Source organism: Chiloscyllium punctatum, chromosome 22 (assembly GCF_047496795.1).
Source record: "Chiloscyllium punctatum isolate Juve2018m chromosome 22, sChiPun1.3, whole genome shotgun sequence".
Taxonomy (NCBI): domain Eukaryota; kingdom Metazoa; phylum Chordata; class Chondrichthyes; order Orectolobiformes; family Hemiscylliidae; genus Chiloscyllium; species Chiloscyllium punctatum.
This window is the reverse complement of record NC_092760.1, coordinates 67,544,546-67,562,096: the sequence shown is the minus strand read 5'-3', so window position 1 is coordinate 67,562,096 and position 17,551 is coordinate 67,544,546. Positions and strand designations below refer to the sequence as shown.

Below are 17,551 nucleotides of genomic sequence, written 5' to 3'. Positions count from 1 at the left end.
TTAACAATTTCTCCTCTGAATCCTCCCACTTCCTCCAGACCAAAGGGGTAGCCATGGACACACGTATGGGCCCCAGCTATGCCTGTCTCTTTGTTGGCTACATAGAACAGTCGATCTTCCGTAATTACACTGGCACCACTCCCCACCTCTTCCTCCGCTATATTGATGACTGCATTGGCGCCAACACATGCCCCCGCGAGGAGGTCGAGCAATTCATCAACTTCACCAACACATTCCACCCTGACCTTAAATTTACCTGGACCATCTCTGACACCTCCCTCCCCTTCCTGGACCTCTCCATCTCCATTAATGACGACTGACTTGACACTGACATTTTTTACAAACCCACCGACTCCCACAGCTACCTGGATTACACCTCTTCTCACCCGACCTCTTGCAAAAATGCCATCCCGTATTCCCAATTCATCTACCTCCGCCGTATCTGCTCCCAGGAGGACCAGTTCCACCACAGAACGCACCAGATGGCCTCCTTCTTTAGAGACCGCAATTTCCCTTCCCACGTGGTTAAAGATGCCCTCCAACGCATCTCGTCCACATCCCGCACCTCCGCCCTCAGACCCCACCCCTCCACCCTCAGACCCCACCCCTCCAACCGTAACAAGGACAGAATGCCCCTGGTGCTCACCTTTCACCCTACCAACCTTCTCATAAACCAAATCATCTACCGACATTTCCGCCACTTCCAAAAAGACCCCACCACCAGGGATATATTTCCCTCCCCACCCCTTTCCGCCTTCCGCAAAGACCGTTCCCTCTGTGACTACCTGGTCAGGTCCATGCCCCCCCCACAACCCATCCTCCCATCCTGGCACCTTCCCCTGCTACCGCAGGAACTGCAAAACCTGCGTCCACACCTCCTCCCTCACCTCCAACCAATGCCCTAAAGGAGCCTTCCACATCCAAAGTTTTACCTGCACATCCACTAATATCATTTATTGCATCTGTTGCTCCCGATGTGGTCTCCTCTACATTGGGGAGACTGGACGCCTCCTAGCAGAGCGCTTTAGGGAACATCTCCGAGACACCCGCACCAATCAATCACACCGCCCTGTGGCCCAACATTTCAACTCCCCCTCCCACTCTGCCGAGGACATGGAGGTCCTGGGTCTCCTTCACCGCCGTTCCCTCACCACCAGACGCCTGGAGGAAGAACGCCTCATCTTCCGCCTCGGAATACTTCAACCCCAGGGCATCAATGTGGACTTCAACAGTTTCCTCATTTCCCCTTTCCCCCATCTCACCCCAGTTCCAAACTTCCAGCTCAGCACTGTCCCCATGACTTGTCCTACCTGCCTATCTCCTTTTTCACCTATCCACTCCACCCTCCTCCCTGAGCTATCACCTTCATCTCCTCCCCCACTCACCCTTCACAACTTCCTCCACCAACCCATCCTCCTGTCCCAGCACCTTCCCTTGCCGCTGCAAGAGGTGTAAAACCTGTACCCACACCACCCCCATCTCCATCTAAGGCCCCCAAGGAACCTTCCACATGTGGCAAAGACTTTCCTACACATCCTATGCTACGTTCTCCCCACCCCCACCCTCCTCTAGCTTATCTCTCCACACTTCAGGCTCTCTGCCTTTATTCCTGATGAAGGGCTTTTGCCCAAAGCGTCGATTTTGCTGCTCCTCAGATGCTGCCTGAACTGCTGTGCTCTTCCAGCATCATTAATCCAAAATCTGGTTTCCAGCATCTGCAGTCATTGTTTTTACCCCCTCAATTTAAAGCTATGTCCCCTTGTGCTAGTCATCACCTTCAACAAGGTTCTGCATGGTAGACTAATTAGTAAGGTTAGATCCCATGAGATTCAGGGACAGCTAGCCAATTGGATACAAAATTGGTTTGATGGTAGGAGACAAAGGCTGGTAGTAAAGGGTCATTTTCCATTCTGGAGGCCTTTAAGCTGCGATATGGTACAAAGAACAGTGCTGGATCCACTGCTGTTCACCACTTATATAAGCGATTTGAATGAGAATATAGGAGGCATGGTTAGAATGGCACCAAAATTGGCAGTATAGCTGTCAGTGAAGAAGGTCATCTGAGACTTAAATGGATCCTGATCAACCAGTGGGCCAAGGAATGGCAGATCCAGTTTAATTTAGAGAAATGAGAGTTATTGTGTTTTGGTAAGATAAATCAGGGTGGGACTTATACATTTAATGGCAGTGTCCTGGGGAATGTTATCAAACAGAGAGAGACTTAGGGATACAGGTATGTAGTTTCTTGAAAGTAGCATCACAGGTAGACAGGGTTGGAAAGATGGCATTTGGCACACTTGCCTTCTTCAGTCAGAGCACTGAGTACAGGAATTGGGCCTTCATTTTACAGCTGTACAAGACATTGGTAAGGCCACATTTGAAGTACTGTGTATAATTCTGGTCACCCTGCTATTGAAAGGATGTAATTAAACTGGAAAGGGTGCAAAAATAAGTTTCAAGAATGCTACTTAGATGGGAGAGTTTGAGTTACAAGGAGAGGCTGAATAGGCTGGGACTTTTTTCTCTGGAGTGTAGAAAGCTGAGGGGTGACCTTTTTGAGGTTATAAAATCATGAGGAGTATAGATAAGGTGAATAGTCAAGTTCTTTTCTGCAGGGTAGGGGCATCCAAAACTAAAGGGTATAGGTTTAAGATGAGAGGGGCAAGATTTAAAAAGGGACCTGAAGGACAGCCTGTTCTCACAGACGGTGGTGCGTGTATGGAATGAATTGGCACAGTGAGTGGTAGAGATGGGTACAATTACAACATTTAAAAGATATTTGGTCAGGTAAATGGATAGGAAAGATTGAGGGAGATATGGGCCAAATGCAAGCAAATGGATTTAATCTGTTTGAGGGACAAAAGGTGGAGCCAAAGGCTCTGTTTTCATTCTGCACAAGTCTATGACTCTAAATCGTGTCTGTCTTGTTCAGTCGAACGCTGCATCATTTTGTCATTACTGAAGCTGATGTTTCTTCTGTTCAATATACTCATCCTCCTCCTCGAAAGATAGTGTCCAACATCCATCACAACCTTCTTTGCCTGCTCCAGTTGTGATGAACACAACATGCGAGGATTATGTAGCAAACTCCATCTGGACTATACAGCATGCTACTACTACTACTACTACTACTACTATCCCATCTCTCCAATACACTTCTCTACCTTGCAACCAAAACTGATCCAAGCATCAGAACCTCACTTCAACAGGTCTATTGACTGTTACACAATTCCTGTCATAGAAGAATAGGCTGCACTGTATCTGTGCATTTATCTGTGTAATGCAGTCATTCAGAGAAAGTGAGGACTGCAGATGGTGGAGATCAGAGTCGAAAAGTGTGGCACTGGAAAAGAAGAGCAGGTCAGGCAGCATCCAAGGAGCAGGAGAATCGATGTTTTGGCATAAGCCCTTCATCAGAAAGGTGGGGTGGAGGAAGGAGGCCGAGAGGTAAATTGAGGGGGTTACATTTGGGGATGGGGGAAAGGTAGCTGGGAAGGCAATAGGTAAATACAGGTGGGGTGTCATCGTGCTGGGTCGGAGCCGAGGGTGGAGCAGATAGGTGGGAAGGAAGATAGACAGACAGACAGGTGAGACAGTTGGAGTGTTGGAGACTGGTGCAGAGTTGGATGGTTGGATCTGGGATGAGATAGGGGGAGAGGTCTGAGGAAACTGGTGGAAGATGAGGCGTTCTTCTTCCAGGTGGCAGGTGGTGAGGATTTGGCGGTGGAGGCAGCCCAGGACTTGCATGTCCTTGACAGAGTGGGAGGGGGAGTTGGTGGTTGGCCACAGGGCGGTGGAGTTGTCTGGTGTGTCCCCCCTAGAGATGTTCTCTGAAATGTTCTGAGAGTTGGCTTCCTGTCTCCTTAGTGTAGAGGGAAACCAGAGAGCAACAGACACAGTAAATGAGGTGTTTGGATGTGTAGGAAAGTCTCTGCCACATGTGGAAGGTTCCTTGGGGGCCTTAGATGGAGATGGGGGTGGTGTGGGTACAGGTTTTACACCTCTTGCAGTGGCAAGGGAAGGTGCCGGGACAGGAGGATGGGTTGGTGGAGGAAGTTGTGAAGGGAATGGTCCCTGCTGAATGCTGATAGGGGTGGGGAGGAAAACACCTTCCACCCAGACCTCAAGTTCATCTGGACCATTTCGGACAACTCCCTCCCCTTCCTGGACCTCTCCGTCTCCATTTCTGGCAACTGATTCAACATGGACAGCTACTTCAAACCCACCGACTCCCACAGCTACCTGGACACACCACCTCCCACTCTCCCTCCTGTAAAAATGCCATCCCTTACTCCCAATTCCTTCGCTGTACCTGCTCCAAGGAGGAGCAATTCCAATCCAGAACATCGCAGATTGTCTCCTACTTCAAGGACCACAACTTCTCTTTCCACGTGGTCAACAACGCCCTCCAATGCACCTCCTCCACTTCTCGCACCTCCACGCTTGAACTCCACCCCTCTACCAAAACAAGGTTAGAACCCCCCAATCTCACCTTTCACCCCACCAATCTCCAAATACAGCAGATCATTCTCAGTCATTTGCGCCACATACAGTCAGACCCCACCACCAGAGATATATTTCCATCCTCATCCCTATCAGCATTCTGCAGAGACCATTGCCTCTGCGGCTCCCTCATTAGGTCCATGCTCCCCACCAAACCACCCTCCACTCCTGGCACCCAGCTACCTTCCCCCAGGCCCACAGCCCCTCCATTTCTCTCTCAGCCCCCTTACCCCACCCCATATTCCTGATGAAGGGCTTATGCCCAAAACATGATTCTCCTGCTCCTCGGATGTTACCTGACCTGCTGTGCTTTTCCAGTGCCACAGTTTTCAACTCTAATGCAGTAATTAGCCATGGTTAGAAAAGATAGCCCTAGTCTCCTAGTATCCATTTTTGTATGGCATCCAGGCCATGAAATGAAACAAGAACATGAGAGTTCTCATTGATGGCAGCTTCCAGAATACCTGATGCAGACTTCCTGGATGTGAAACCAATGATCACAGATACTTATACACTAATGGAATGAAACCCCTTTACAATGATGTCCTCAGTCATATTAAGACATGGTGCGCTCAATGCAATGTCTGTACAGTCTACAGCACCCTACCCCTGGGGGAAGCCAGTTTTGTTGGCAATGCTTACAGCCCAGACTGAAGCACTGACCTTGTCATGATGAAACCATATGGTACAGTACGATCTGGCAAGAAGTGCATCAACAACAGTACTGATACACTTGTGGGTTGCGAACTGAAATTCCACACAGGACCCAGCAGATCCTCAGAAGCAGCCAGTTACATAAACCTGAGCATAGTTGTCACTTTGATGGCCACGGAGATAGAACTGCTTCAGATTGCAGATTTTGCTCCAGCAGTTGGCAGAGCTCTGTGACCACGTCTTGGGATATGGCAATGCATCTCATTTATACGGAGGAAATGGTATGAAAGATGATAGATTCTGGGTTTCTCATATATCTTCCGATTTGAAGGGACCTTCTGCTATAACTTCTTCACGTGGAGGATGCTCAACAGCTGCTGGTGTTTGTTGCTGGTCCTGGATTTGCTGGCCTATCTGTTCCCCTCCCAATTCTTTGCATCTTCATATAACTGCAGCAACAGCAATGATAACTTTAGTGAATAGAAAAATAAAAAACAGAGGAAGTTCTTAATAATGTGAATAGTCAGCACTCGCATCATAAGCAAAAGATGGTTTAGCATAGTCCTTGATACAGTAGGACATGCAGGACTCCAACAAGGAGGGCCATGGAATGCCAAATGGACTTCTGACCAAAGGAACCATAATTTGAAATTTGCAATACAAGCCATTTTGCACAATTACAGTTGGAGATCATAAGAGTGTTCAGAATACTGAAACTTTGTTTCCACAACCTCCTCACACCTACTCCAAGAAAGGCAGTATTTTATGGACATTTGTGAACTGTAAATATTTGCCAACAAAAATCAACTTCATGCCCTCTCAAAGTCTATCTTGGATTGTCTTGGTGAAACATGGCCTGCAGGTGATTGCTTGAAGAACGGTTGAGATTATTTCTGCTTTACATATACGATTATGATCCATTTTGATATGGTCATGATGGTTTATGACCAGGATTTGCATTCCACAGAGTCAGATACTACATGCATTTTACACACAAGGAAAACATGTATTGTGTAAGTGCATGAGTACTGCAATTGTCCCTTGCCTCATGTTGCTCACAAGTAGAGCTGCATGCTCAATACACAAAAAAAAACTTACTCCATTCACTCAGGGTGTGGTTGTAGCCATTTTCCACTACCATTGCGCACTCCTGATTTGGATGAGGGTGGTAGGTAATGCAGTTTGCCCTTGGTAATGTGAGTTGCAGGTTCAGCCTGGTAATCAAGTGGTCCCCTGCACCTCCAGATTCCCTTTTTTCCTCACACTCCCTGTCAAACACCATCAGTACTGTACTTCCACACATTCCCACCAACTCTTTCATTTGTGCCTTCACCTTCCAAATGACACACAAGATCCAGTCCTACAACTTAGACACACCAACCATTGTACGATATCGTAACCTGTTAAAGTCAGATTGATTAGGACCAGTGGCTCTTGCTTCAAAAATAACCCATGTCTCCAATGCACTATTGTCCCTCACATGTATGTTTAGTTCTTCCATCACAATTATTCTCCCCTCTGCAACCCAGCACATTGCCTTCAATCTGCACAAATAACCTTTTTGCCTTGGAGTGTCGAAGGCGGAGTGGTGATCTTGTAGAGGTTTATAAAATCATGAGGAGCATGGGTAAGATGGATAGCCAAGATCATTTTCCTATAGTGGGGGGCAGGGGGGGGGGGGAATAAAACTAAAAGGGGAAAGATTTAAAAAGGACCTGAGGGGTAACTTTTTCATGCAAAGAGTAGTGTGTGGATGAAATGAGCTGCAAAGGAAGTGGTGGAGTCAGGTACAATTACAATACTTAAAAGGCAACTGCATGAGTATATGAATAGCAAGAAATATGGGCCAAATGCTGGCAAATAGGATTAGGTGGATTGTGATGTCCAGTTGATGCAGATGAGTTGGACTGAAGGGTCGATTTCTGTGCTGTATGAGTCTATGACTTCCCCAACTTCCCTACTGCACCAGTGATCCCAGATAATGCCCCTTGGGCAAACCCACAGGATTGACTGTGGTTCATTCCCTGACCGATGTGGAAGGACAGCCCCGACTAATGAGTGACAGATCTCTATCTGATCTCTGTGCAATTCCTCAGTTGACTTATCACAAAACCCCAGAGGGGTTGAACCTGACCTGCAGGATCGGCTGTGGGTTTTAAATAAGGGATTTATCTGTAGCCATGGTGATTTATTTCCTTAAGACAGCCTGCATGTATGCAAGTATGTGTGAGTGTGTGTGTGCGTATGCACGAATGTGTCTTTGTGTATGTGAGTGCAAGCGCGTGCGTGTGTGTGTGTATACACGTGTGTGAGTGTGTGACAGGGAGAGAGCGTGAGCGAGAAAAAATTTGGGAGGCTAATGAGAATTTACTTAGCTCGTGAGGTTCTTACAAGAAAACAAAGTAAAAATTCTGCATTAAGTTTTTAGTTAGAAGGTCATGGTTTTTATTTTGATCAGGGAAATGACTATTTCATGGATTAAACAGGTTATGGTCTCACTTTGTCATTTAGCAGATGTCTTGACTGAAGCTCAGTGTATAAAACAATTGCTCCTGAGAAAGGAAGATAGTTTAGGACTGTTAAGAATTAACTCAGTGTAAAAAGTTTCATTTAAAAGTTCCAGACCAGAAGCTGGGGTTGATTAAAATCCTTTGGGGTTATGTAAAGCTGAGAAGTTCTAAGCTCAGTTACATGATAAATCAAGGAAGTGGACATCACAATCAGGCACTAAAGCCATCGCTAAGTCAAACCCTATGGGGGAGAAATGGGATTTCTCTGTGGTTGTTAGGTACTGCAATGGGATGCTGTTAAGGGTTCATGAGTTTGCATTTTTGCTATGTATTTCAAAATCTTTACCGTGATATTTGTAAAGACTTTTTTTTCTTTTTTACCTTCATTTCTTTCGCACAGTTTGTTTTTATTATAAAGACCAAATATGCACATTGACATTCGTGTTTCAATGTAAAGCCACCTCAATAAAATCAAAAATAGAGCAAAATACGATCCATCAAGCCAGATCTGAGTTTGGGATATTGCTTGTGCAGTAATAACATCAGCTGGGATTAAAGCAATATAAATCATTACTTTATTTGTACTATTGTTTTCGCTTTACACATTTATATAACTCACCCCTAGAAATGCCCTTAAGGCTGTGAAACACTTTGGCTATTTGGATCAATTTAATCAAATGAAGGTTAAAATCCAAAATAAAACTTGCTTTCTTTACTGAATTATTCTTAAAGCTGTCCAAATAAAGTTAGGACTAAACAACTACATTCTCATGCAACAGCTGATAAAAACCGTTGAGAGTCCAGAAATAGCCAGAAAGGACAAGCCTCTGTGAACTCCTGTCCTGCTGGCTTTGATCTGACAAAGAGGGTGGAGCGATTGTGCAGCTCCATTGTCTCAACTGTCAGATCAGAGAAAATACTGTAAGACTCATCATTAAGGTTTATGGGGCTGCAATTGAACAGGATTAAAAATAAAATCTACTGAGATCCTTTTAGACAGAGAATAACATTAAATAACTGTTAGAGACTTGGCTCAATAATACTTTACTCTGGCTTTGCTAAGGCATTTACAATTCCAAGAATGGACATGTTCTTTCCCAGCTGCGCAACTTTATTTATTGAAGGTTACTCTTAAGCTAGATCTTGAAATGATCATCAAGCTTTAATGCTCTGACTTTTTAAGAATACACTATAATGAATTATCAATACATTGAAACAGCTTGTAAAATTCTTTCCATAAAACATAGACTTCCCTCCCTAACAAGGACCTATACATATGTTATGCCCAACTGTGAAAATATACAAAAAGATTTTTTTTAAGACACTAAATATTATGGCTAAATGATAGACATGAGAAAAGATCTTCCCAAATCAAAATTATTTATTTTGAAAAGCATTCCTGACAGATAAACTTTGTCAGATATTGGCCTCTGATATTTATAAATAGATGTTTCTTATATGATTGGAGGAGAATCTTGTGATAAACACATGCACTTATCTATTGCTGTCAATATGTTGATTCCAGTGGACATCAGACTTGCCATAACCATTATATATGGGGAAGGGGTTGGTGATGGGGTGGTGGTAGTGGTGGTATCAAGATAGTTTAGAGTCATAGAGATGTACAGCATGGAAACAGACCCTTTGGTCTAACTCGTCCATGCCGACCAGATATCAATGCCCAATCCAGTCCCACCTGCCAGCACCCAGCCCATATCCCTCCAAACCCTTGCTATTCATATACCCATCCAAATGCCTCTTAAATGTTGCAATTGTACCAGCCTCCACTACTTCCTCTGGCAGCTCATTCCATATACGTACCACCCTCTGCGTGAAAACATTGCCCCTTAGGTCTCTTTTATATCTTTCCCCTCTCACCCTAAACCTATGCCCTTTAGTTCTGGACTCCCCGACCCCAGGGAAAAGGCTTTGCCTATTTATCCTATCCATGTCCCTCATAATTTGGTAAACCTCTATAAGGTCACCCTTCAGCCTCCGACGCTCCAGGGAAAACAGCCCCAGCCTGTTCAGCCTCTCCCTATAGCTCAAATCCTCCAACCCTGGCAACATCCTTGTAAATCTTTCCTGAACCCTTTCAAGTTTCACAACATCTTTCCGATAGGAAGGAGACCAGAATTGCACACAATATTCCAACAGCGGCCTAACGAATGTCCTGTACAGCCGCAACATGACCTCCCAACTCCTGTACTCAATACTCGTTTGAAAAGTAAAAGTATTAAAATACATTCTCTCAAACTGGAACTCAATTTTTTTATTTAAAATTTGCTGAAATGGTCATAAAATAAGAAATGGATATGTCATCGTTAGTAATCCCAACACACATTTGTATTCAATAAATTTACAATGTGAAAATTACTGACTTGTACATAGTACATCCCATCAGATATTCTTCGAAAGATTCTTACTATCTGTTGGACATAGTCTATAAATTGTCTGCAAAGTACAAATCACAACGACCATGGAGAAGATCTTTCTCCAGTGCTAGTTGTTCCATCCCAATTTATATTATGACCTGAATGAATTAACAATAGAGAATAGCTTCAAAGGAGCTCAGAAACAGTATATTGTTTGCACATGCAGATAATTTGGATGATACTCCCAATTTTCAATCAACAGCAGATGATGGGCAAGAATCAAATGGCAGTCATCAGTTTAAGTGTCAAAATAAGCAGGAGTAGACAATATTTTTGACGAGTCCTTCTTAAAGGACAGTAAACAACAGAACTATTTCAGAACATTGCGCTACCAGCTTCACATATTCTTCCCTAACAAAAAATAAAAGCAAGGCAAGTTCAATTGCTTTCTCTGCTAAGATGTAGCTAAGATGCAGAAACATTTACCACTTTTTTTTGAAAGATTGCAAATTGATTTTAATCAATGAAGCCAGCAACATTCCAACCTTTTTTTGTCATTTTAATTACAATGTTAATGGAAAACGGACATGTTCTTGTTTCAGAAGTGCAGAGAGCAATTTCTGACACTATTCCTGCCAGACTATTAACAGACCACAGTAATATCACACGTACCTTCAACTTCCCAAACACTGTGACAATCAAGTGGATAAACAGTTACAACTGTCAAATATTCTGGTCAGATACATGGATATGTTCCTACTCATCTTTACTTCAAAGCACTTCAACTTCTATGTCTTAAAATACAGTCTTTCATTAGACTATTGCATAAAATTGTGATGGATATGACTTCTCAAAATCAATGGATGTACATGAACTATAGCTTGTTTATATACAGGCATGTTTAATGTACAATTCCTTGAAACAATGTAAACTAGCATAAGGATTACACTAAACTAGCATAAGGACTACACATAATAGTTTTCAAAAAGTTATACTTTTTAAAACAAAAAAAATCACAAAATGGAAACAAGCTATCTAAACAGATTGAAGGCTATGTGAGTTACTTCTGATAAACTCAACTGTTTATACAATCACCAGTTGCACAGAACCTCTAAAATTATCAATTATTTTTATTATATCAAAGGCCACATCATTAATGGTAAAGGTGGATTTAGTAACATTAGTACCAGTAATTTCGAGACGAGAAGGCCGGTTCATAGATGCCAGTTTGCCATATTTAATTTCTTAGAATTTTAGAGTCCCTACAGTTGGAAACAGGCCATTCAACCGAATAAGTCCACAACGACCCTCCGAAGAATATCCTACTCAAACCCAATCCCTATTACTCTACATTTACTCCTGATTAATGCACTTAGCCTACACATCCCTGAACACAATGGGCAATTTAGCACAGCCAATTCACCTAACCTGCACATCTTTAGACTGACAGGGGAAACTGGAGCACCAAGAGGAAACCCACACAGACACGGGGAGAACGTGCAAATTCCACACAGTCGCCAGAGGCTGGAATCGAACCCGGGTCTCTTGCACTGTGAGACAGCAGTGCCAACCACATTGCATATTTACAAGTGTGATTTAGCAATAGAATTGAATGGAAGTATCAGAGTAACCTTCCTCTAACTTGGGAAGTTCTCAACTTAATCAAGCAAGTGTCAAAAGAATATTGTCTTATTTGATGTAATCCAACCTTTGGGATGGGAAAGTAGCAAATAGAATATTAGTAATAACACAAGTACATTAATAATCCAAAATTTCAACAGGAAAAGCAATTCAATATTCTGGTACTTGTATACGTCTTTTAAAAACAGATTATTAATATAATAACTGACTTGTAAATATAGCAGACATCACAAAAAAAAGTAAAATGCATGGTGATCATAACACTGGAGTCAAGACTGATTACAAAACAATATCCTCGAAATAATTAAAATAACATATTGAAATCAGGTGCAACAGTAGACTAGAACAGAGTTTCCTTTCGGATGTGCAGGGGTTGGAGGGCATGCCTAAGCAAACAAAATCTAACTGGTAACATAACAGTACAGGCCTAAAAATCATTGCAATAGAGAAAGATTTCTTACAATGCCTTCACAGAATTAGAATCACTAACTGGATGCAGATGTGGCGTGTCTTCATCAGACACATTGAAAAGTGGTGGTGCCTACACATCAATTTTGGTCAAGAGTATATTGCAGTGAATGACTGTTTTTTTCCACAAGCAGTACACAACTATTGACTTTTTCTCTTCCCCTCCCCCATTAGCTGTGTAGAATAGATTTACATTTGTTGAAGCTGTAATGGAAGTCTGAGGGTACCCTGTCCTGGGGCCAGAAAAGAAGACAAGCTATCACATCATGTAATGGCAGTCCATCTGTGACAGACCTGACCTACATTTTTCCTCCTATTGCTCACAACTGTCTGCCTGTGCTTTAAGATGTTGTATTATAAGTAGAAAGGAAGCGCATATCAGGTATGACTAGTTAATGCCTTTAGTGAATCTAGATTTAATCTTCCTCATAGCCATTGAGTACTAATCTTCCAGCAAATAACATGAACAATTAAGGAGTCATTTTGTCATTTCATCTGAAATTCTCAATACAATAGTATCATTCAAAACTATTATCCATAGATCATGTTGAATTCCATTTCATTAACAAAGATGTCCAAAAAATGCAGCAAGGGTTTAGGCATTTGCAAATCAGGTTATACACTGAATTTATAGTTAGCAAAGAGAGAATTCACATTTTAAAAAAATGCAGAAAGTAGATTTAGTAAAAGTATGCAGAAAGAAGATTGCTCTTATCATGGCTAGATATAAATAATCTGAGTCGATAAAATCCATAAAAAGCTTCTTTTAATTTAAGTGATACTGAATTGGTGACTTAGAAAGTTGCCTTCACAAAGCAGAACCTACCACGACGCTGCAGGTCATACTCTTTCTTTGTTTCTTCATTCCCTAGTATTTTCCACGCCTGATCAACTTCGATGAACCTCTGTACGCACTCCTCAAGTTCTCCCACTGGCACATCTGCATTCTGTTTGTCTGGGTGATACTGCTAATCAGAAAGTGGATGGGGTAGGGGGTAGGGGATGAGGGAAGAAGATCGGAAAGTAAAAAGTTGGGTGAAAAATATTAATACGTAGCTCAGAATTTGTATTTGGAAGGGCAGTGGAGAGTTAGGCGATCAGTATTACAAGTTAAGACTGTTGGGCCCCAGAGACTGCAGTCAGGTTAATTAAACTACAGGAGTCACAGACATCGATGTCACAACCTGCTCAGATAGCATTTTATGGATAATTTGCTGTTGGCATTATGGACAATTTGCCAGGAGATGTTGTGAACAGGACGAAGCAGCAGCAAAAAGAGGGCAGGAGATGTGCAAACAAGAAAAATAACAGACAAATCAAATGTGCAACTATTGAAAATGCATGAAATTAAGAAAACAGTATTTTTTTTTTTAAATTGAGCAAATATTAGTGAATCCAGTTAATAATTATCATCAACTAAGTTAATTTGTTCAGCAGTTATACCAACATAGGAATGCATTTTGTTTATCTAACGGAGAAAATTAATTACAAATGCAGAGAATGGTTATAAATAAATCCTACTCCTATTATATTGGACTGAAAATCCAACACAGGGAGATGCTTGAACTGTCAGTTTACGATTAATTTCGTTGCAATAAATAAGGAGTACAACCTATTTTGTCTTTGACCGTATTAATGTCACATCTTATAGCTCCTGATGGGGTCTGACATTAGCAGGGTGAAACCATATGAAAAATCTATCTTGCCACTGAAATGATAAAACCTTCCACATACTGTATTACATTTGAGAGAACACCACTAATTAAAACAGAGTGTGGTCTCCTTATCTACATCCCACTAAATTAATTACCAGCTGTACTTTATGCACTTTAAAATGTAGTATTGGACAATGTAAATGGTGCTTGACTTTCTCTTCTCTGAGGAGCATTGCAGTCCTTTCAAACATAATAATAAGAAAGCCTTAATACAAACAGGTTGCTGTCTGGGAGCACCTCTCACTTGACATTTAACTCATTGTTCTTTGTCCTCTTTTATTGTGGAAGTACCTATGTAGCATTTAATTAAAACAAGAGCACATCTGCTCGTAAACGTTTAAGCTTCCGTAATCCACTAAACACATCTTTTGTGATCAAGGTAAAAGATTCAATTTACTGAAAGGTATTGAGTACTGTACGAGAGACTGAATAGACTGCTTCATATAAGCAGGATTATATCGATTGAGAAAAACTGCAGACTGAGTTACATAACACAAAATGCAAGTGTCAGGACTTTTAAAAACAGTATTACCTTTGAACTCGGCAAACCCAGTTGAGTTCTTACTATATGATTACATTTCTTTTTCTATGCAATTTTACTATCTAAGCTGCCAGAATGGCAACTGCCTTATCACTACATGTACACATTACAGTGAAAAGCTTTAATCACATTTTGCCCAATTTTTAGAAACCTTAGATGAGCAATGGGAGTTTCATCTGCCAGCCCTAATTAGCACTTGATTGAGTTTTCATATGTTACATTAAAAGGAAACCCCAAAACTATTTAATGGTATCACTTAACTCTACAGTGACAGAATTTGGTTTGAAAATTATGGAGCTTTCTTGAACACAGCAATGCATGCTTGCAGAGGTTTGTGGTCAAAGGTACACTATCATTTTGTGCTGAAAATCAGTTTGAATGTCTGATCTCACTATCAAAACCGCAAAAGCACTATTTTACTTTGTAATGTGGATGTACATCCTGCCTCTTTCAATTGCAAGCAATAACGAATTGTTTCAAAACAGGGGAAAAAGCCAGCTAATCGAAAGTAACAATGTAATGTTAAAACAATGCATGCTACCTACATTTGCAGAATGGTCATATTCGTAACCTTAATGGACTTAGTTGGCCCACTTGTCGAAAAAACATTTTCCACGACTTAAGGGCTAACCAATCCCCAAAGGCACAAGGAAGTTGAATACAAACACAGTTCTCAAATTGTATAACTAAAAACTGGTTTTTCAGTGCACCATTCGAAGGAAGCAGCTCCAGCTTATGGCAGCCAGATTGATAGGGGAAGGGGACAGAGACACTCAGAAAAGGCAAAATACAGCTGATGCCGCAAATCTAAAATCAGAACTAAAAGTGCTCAAAAACTCAGAAGGCCAGGTAGTATCTTTGGAGAAAAACACATTTAATGTTTCAGGTCAAGTGAATTGAATTCTGATGAAAGGCCATTCGTCCTAAAATGTCAATTTGGTTTCTCACCAAAAAAAAGGTGCTGCTTGAACTGCTGAATTCTTCGAGCAGTTTATTTTTACCTTAAAAAAAAGGCAAAGTACAATTCAGATTAGAAAATAAATTTACTACGTTCTTAGCTTGCCATTAAGTGTCACACAGAAACAAACTTAAAAGGGAAAATTTTAATTCCTCAAAAAAACTATAATCATATTTTTGTTAAATAGGGGCATCACAAAAGAACAAAAATGTGGAAAAGTGGAGTCCAGGTAGATGTCTTTTATGCCTGGATGATGAACAGGAATTTAGGCCAGCTTTTTTTGTGGATAACTGGTTTCCTGATTTTGCATCTATTGGCTCATCTCTGTTTTTAATATTAAACTCTAGTTCTGAATTCCTCTCTATCTGCTTTATTTAAATTGTTTAATCACTTTAAGCACCTTAATCTTGTTGACACAAGAAAATACAAATCAAGTTTATGCAATCGTCTGTTATAATTTTTCTCCCAAACTTACAATAAAATAAAATTATAACCAAATGGTAGCCATCAGGACCTCATTCACATCATAAAACTACACCCTTTCCCTGAACCGAGGTCACATTTATCCAGTCTGTATACCCATACGATGTGCATCTGCTGCTCTCCAGGCACCCAGCAACCTGGTCCTTTAATCTGGCTGCATTTTTGGACACCATAATGTAAATGGTGATCTTAACAATCCAAACCGTTTCATCACAACATCCCTCCACAAGTCACACAGATATGTCAAGTCTCCATAATAACCACTGCATTCACTAGTTCAGCATCAGTGTACCAGAAGTACTCCCTGCTGATTGTGAATCGCATGATGCGATTTACTATCCTTGCAATTCATGAGCTCAGCAGTGCCCCAAATTACTGCAATTTATTTTTCATAAAACCATCAAGTCCTGTCGCATGTCCTCTGTATAGGATAGTCCTCTTAAGGATACAACATTCATGGCACTGAACTAAATGCCTATGATTATACTGCATGATTTATGTGACATTAGTCATGGTGGTGTTATGAAATAATTAGTTACATATAGTGCATCACACCTGGCTACAACTAATGAACAAATTGGAGAACTTTTGAGAAAATATTGTTTGAAGAAGATAAAAATCATAAGCCTAGAATTTTACTACGTTTTTGGTTCAATATGCCTTGGTTTTTGATTTGTTACAAGCTATTTATATCTCATACATATTTTAACTCTTTCTCTGCAATTAGTTAGTTAATTTTGAACTCTATTTCAGTCATGGTTAATGGCAAAGAATTCTACATTCTAATCACTGCTGATTTTATGCTCCCAACATCTCTTACTTCTTTGTGTTTTTTTTAAAATAGTCTTAGGAACTAATAAAAACAATACAATGTGCATTTTATAATTTCAAGACTTCTATCAAGCCATGTTTTAAACCATAGTTCAAGTAAAAGTGCCCTCTTAATTGCAAATTTGCATTCTTGGTTTATACGAGATGAACTTGTGTTGAAGCTCTTCTTTCATTCGTTATTTCTTTCTACTACCAGTCCATCCATTCTGAAACATCCTTTCCATTACTTATCTTGGATAGCATCCTGCTACTGCTTTAAATCTGGAAGGCTTCTGATTGGTCCTTCAGTTTTGAGACTAGCTCACCACTCTTTAATTAGAACATGCCTTCTAACCCCATGGTGTGGGCTTTTTGACTTGCAGCAAAATTTATAGCCACAAAAAACTTTTCAAATGAAACAATGGTTATCCCATTTTACGTCCAGCTACAGAGGCGGGATATTTTAATCTCGTTACATTGTTTATTGTGAAAAACCCACATACTTAATTCTTAATTTCCACTCAATGAAACAGTTGAAGAATAACATGCATGAATTCATAACATATAAAACTGGGTACATTTTTTCTAATTCTTTCATGTGGGTTTCACTGGCTTGGTCATCAATTACTGTCCATCTCTAGCTGCCCTAAAGGTCAGTTAAAATTCAACTACGGTAGATCTGGAGTCACATGTAAGCCAAACCAGGTAAGGACAGCAAGTTTCCTTCCCTACAAAAAAATCGTGAGTCAGATGAGTTGTTACAACAAATAACTGAATTACATGGTTACCATTACGCTAGCTTTTCGCTCTGGGATTTTTACAGAATTCAAATTTCACCAGTTTCCATTGGGGTATTGAAAGCTAAGTCCCCGAAATACTGGACTGGCATTCTA

At 41.1% G+C, this 17,551-nt stretch overlaps 1 protein-coding gene across 7 annotated transcripts in view; it reads right to left on the bottom strand.

Annotated features, from left to right (window-relative positions):
- The window catches only part of dnajc24 (DnaJ (Hsp40) homolog, subfamily C, member 24), a 94,735-nt gene that overhangs the window by 35,209 nt on the left and 41,975 nt on the right, over positions 1 to 17,551 (bottom strand). For 6 of the 7 annotated variants that reach the window (XM_072592582.1, XM_072592580.1, XM_072592578.1 and 3 more), the window contains exon 4: positions 12,978 to 13,119. In XM_072592582.1, the coding sequence (XP_072448683.1) occupies positions 12,978 to 13,119 (142 nt within the window). The remainder of the gene's footprint in view (positions 1 to 12,977; positions 13,120 to 17,551) is intronic. The other variant, XM_072592584.1, reaches the window with a different exon arrangement.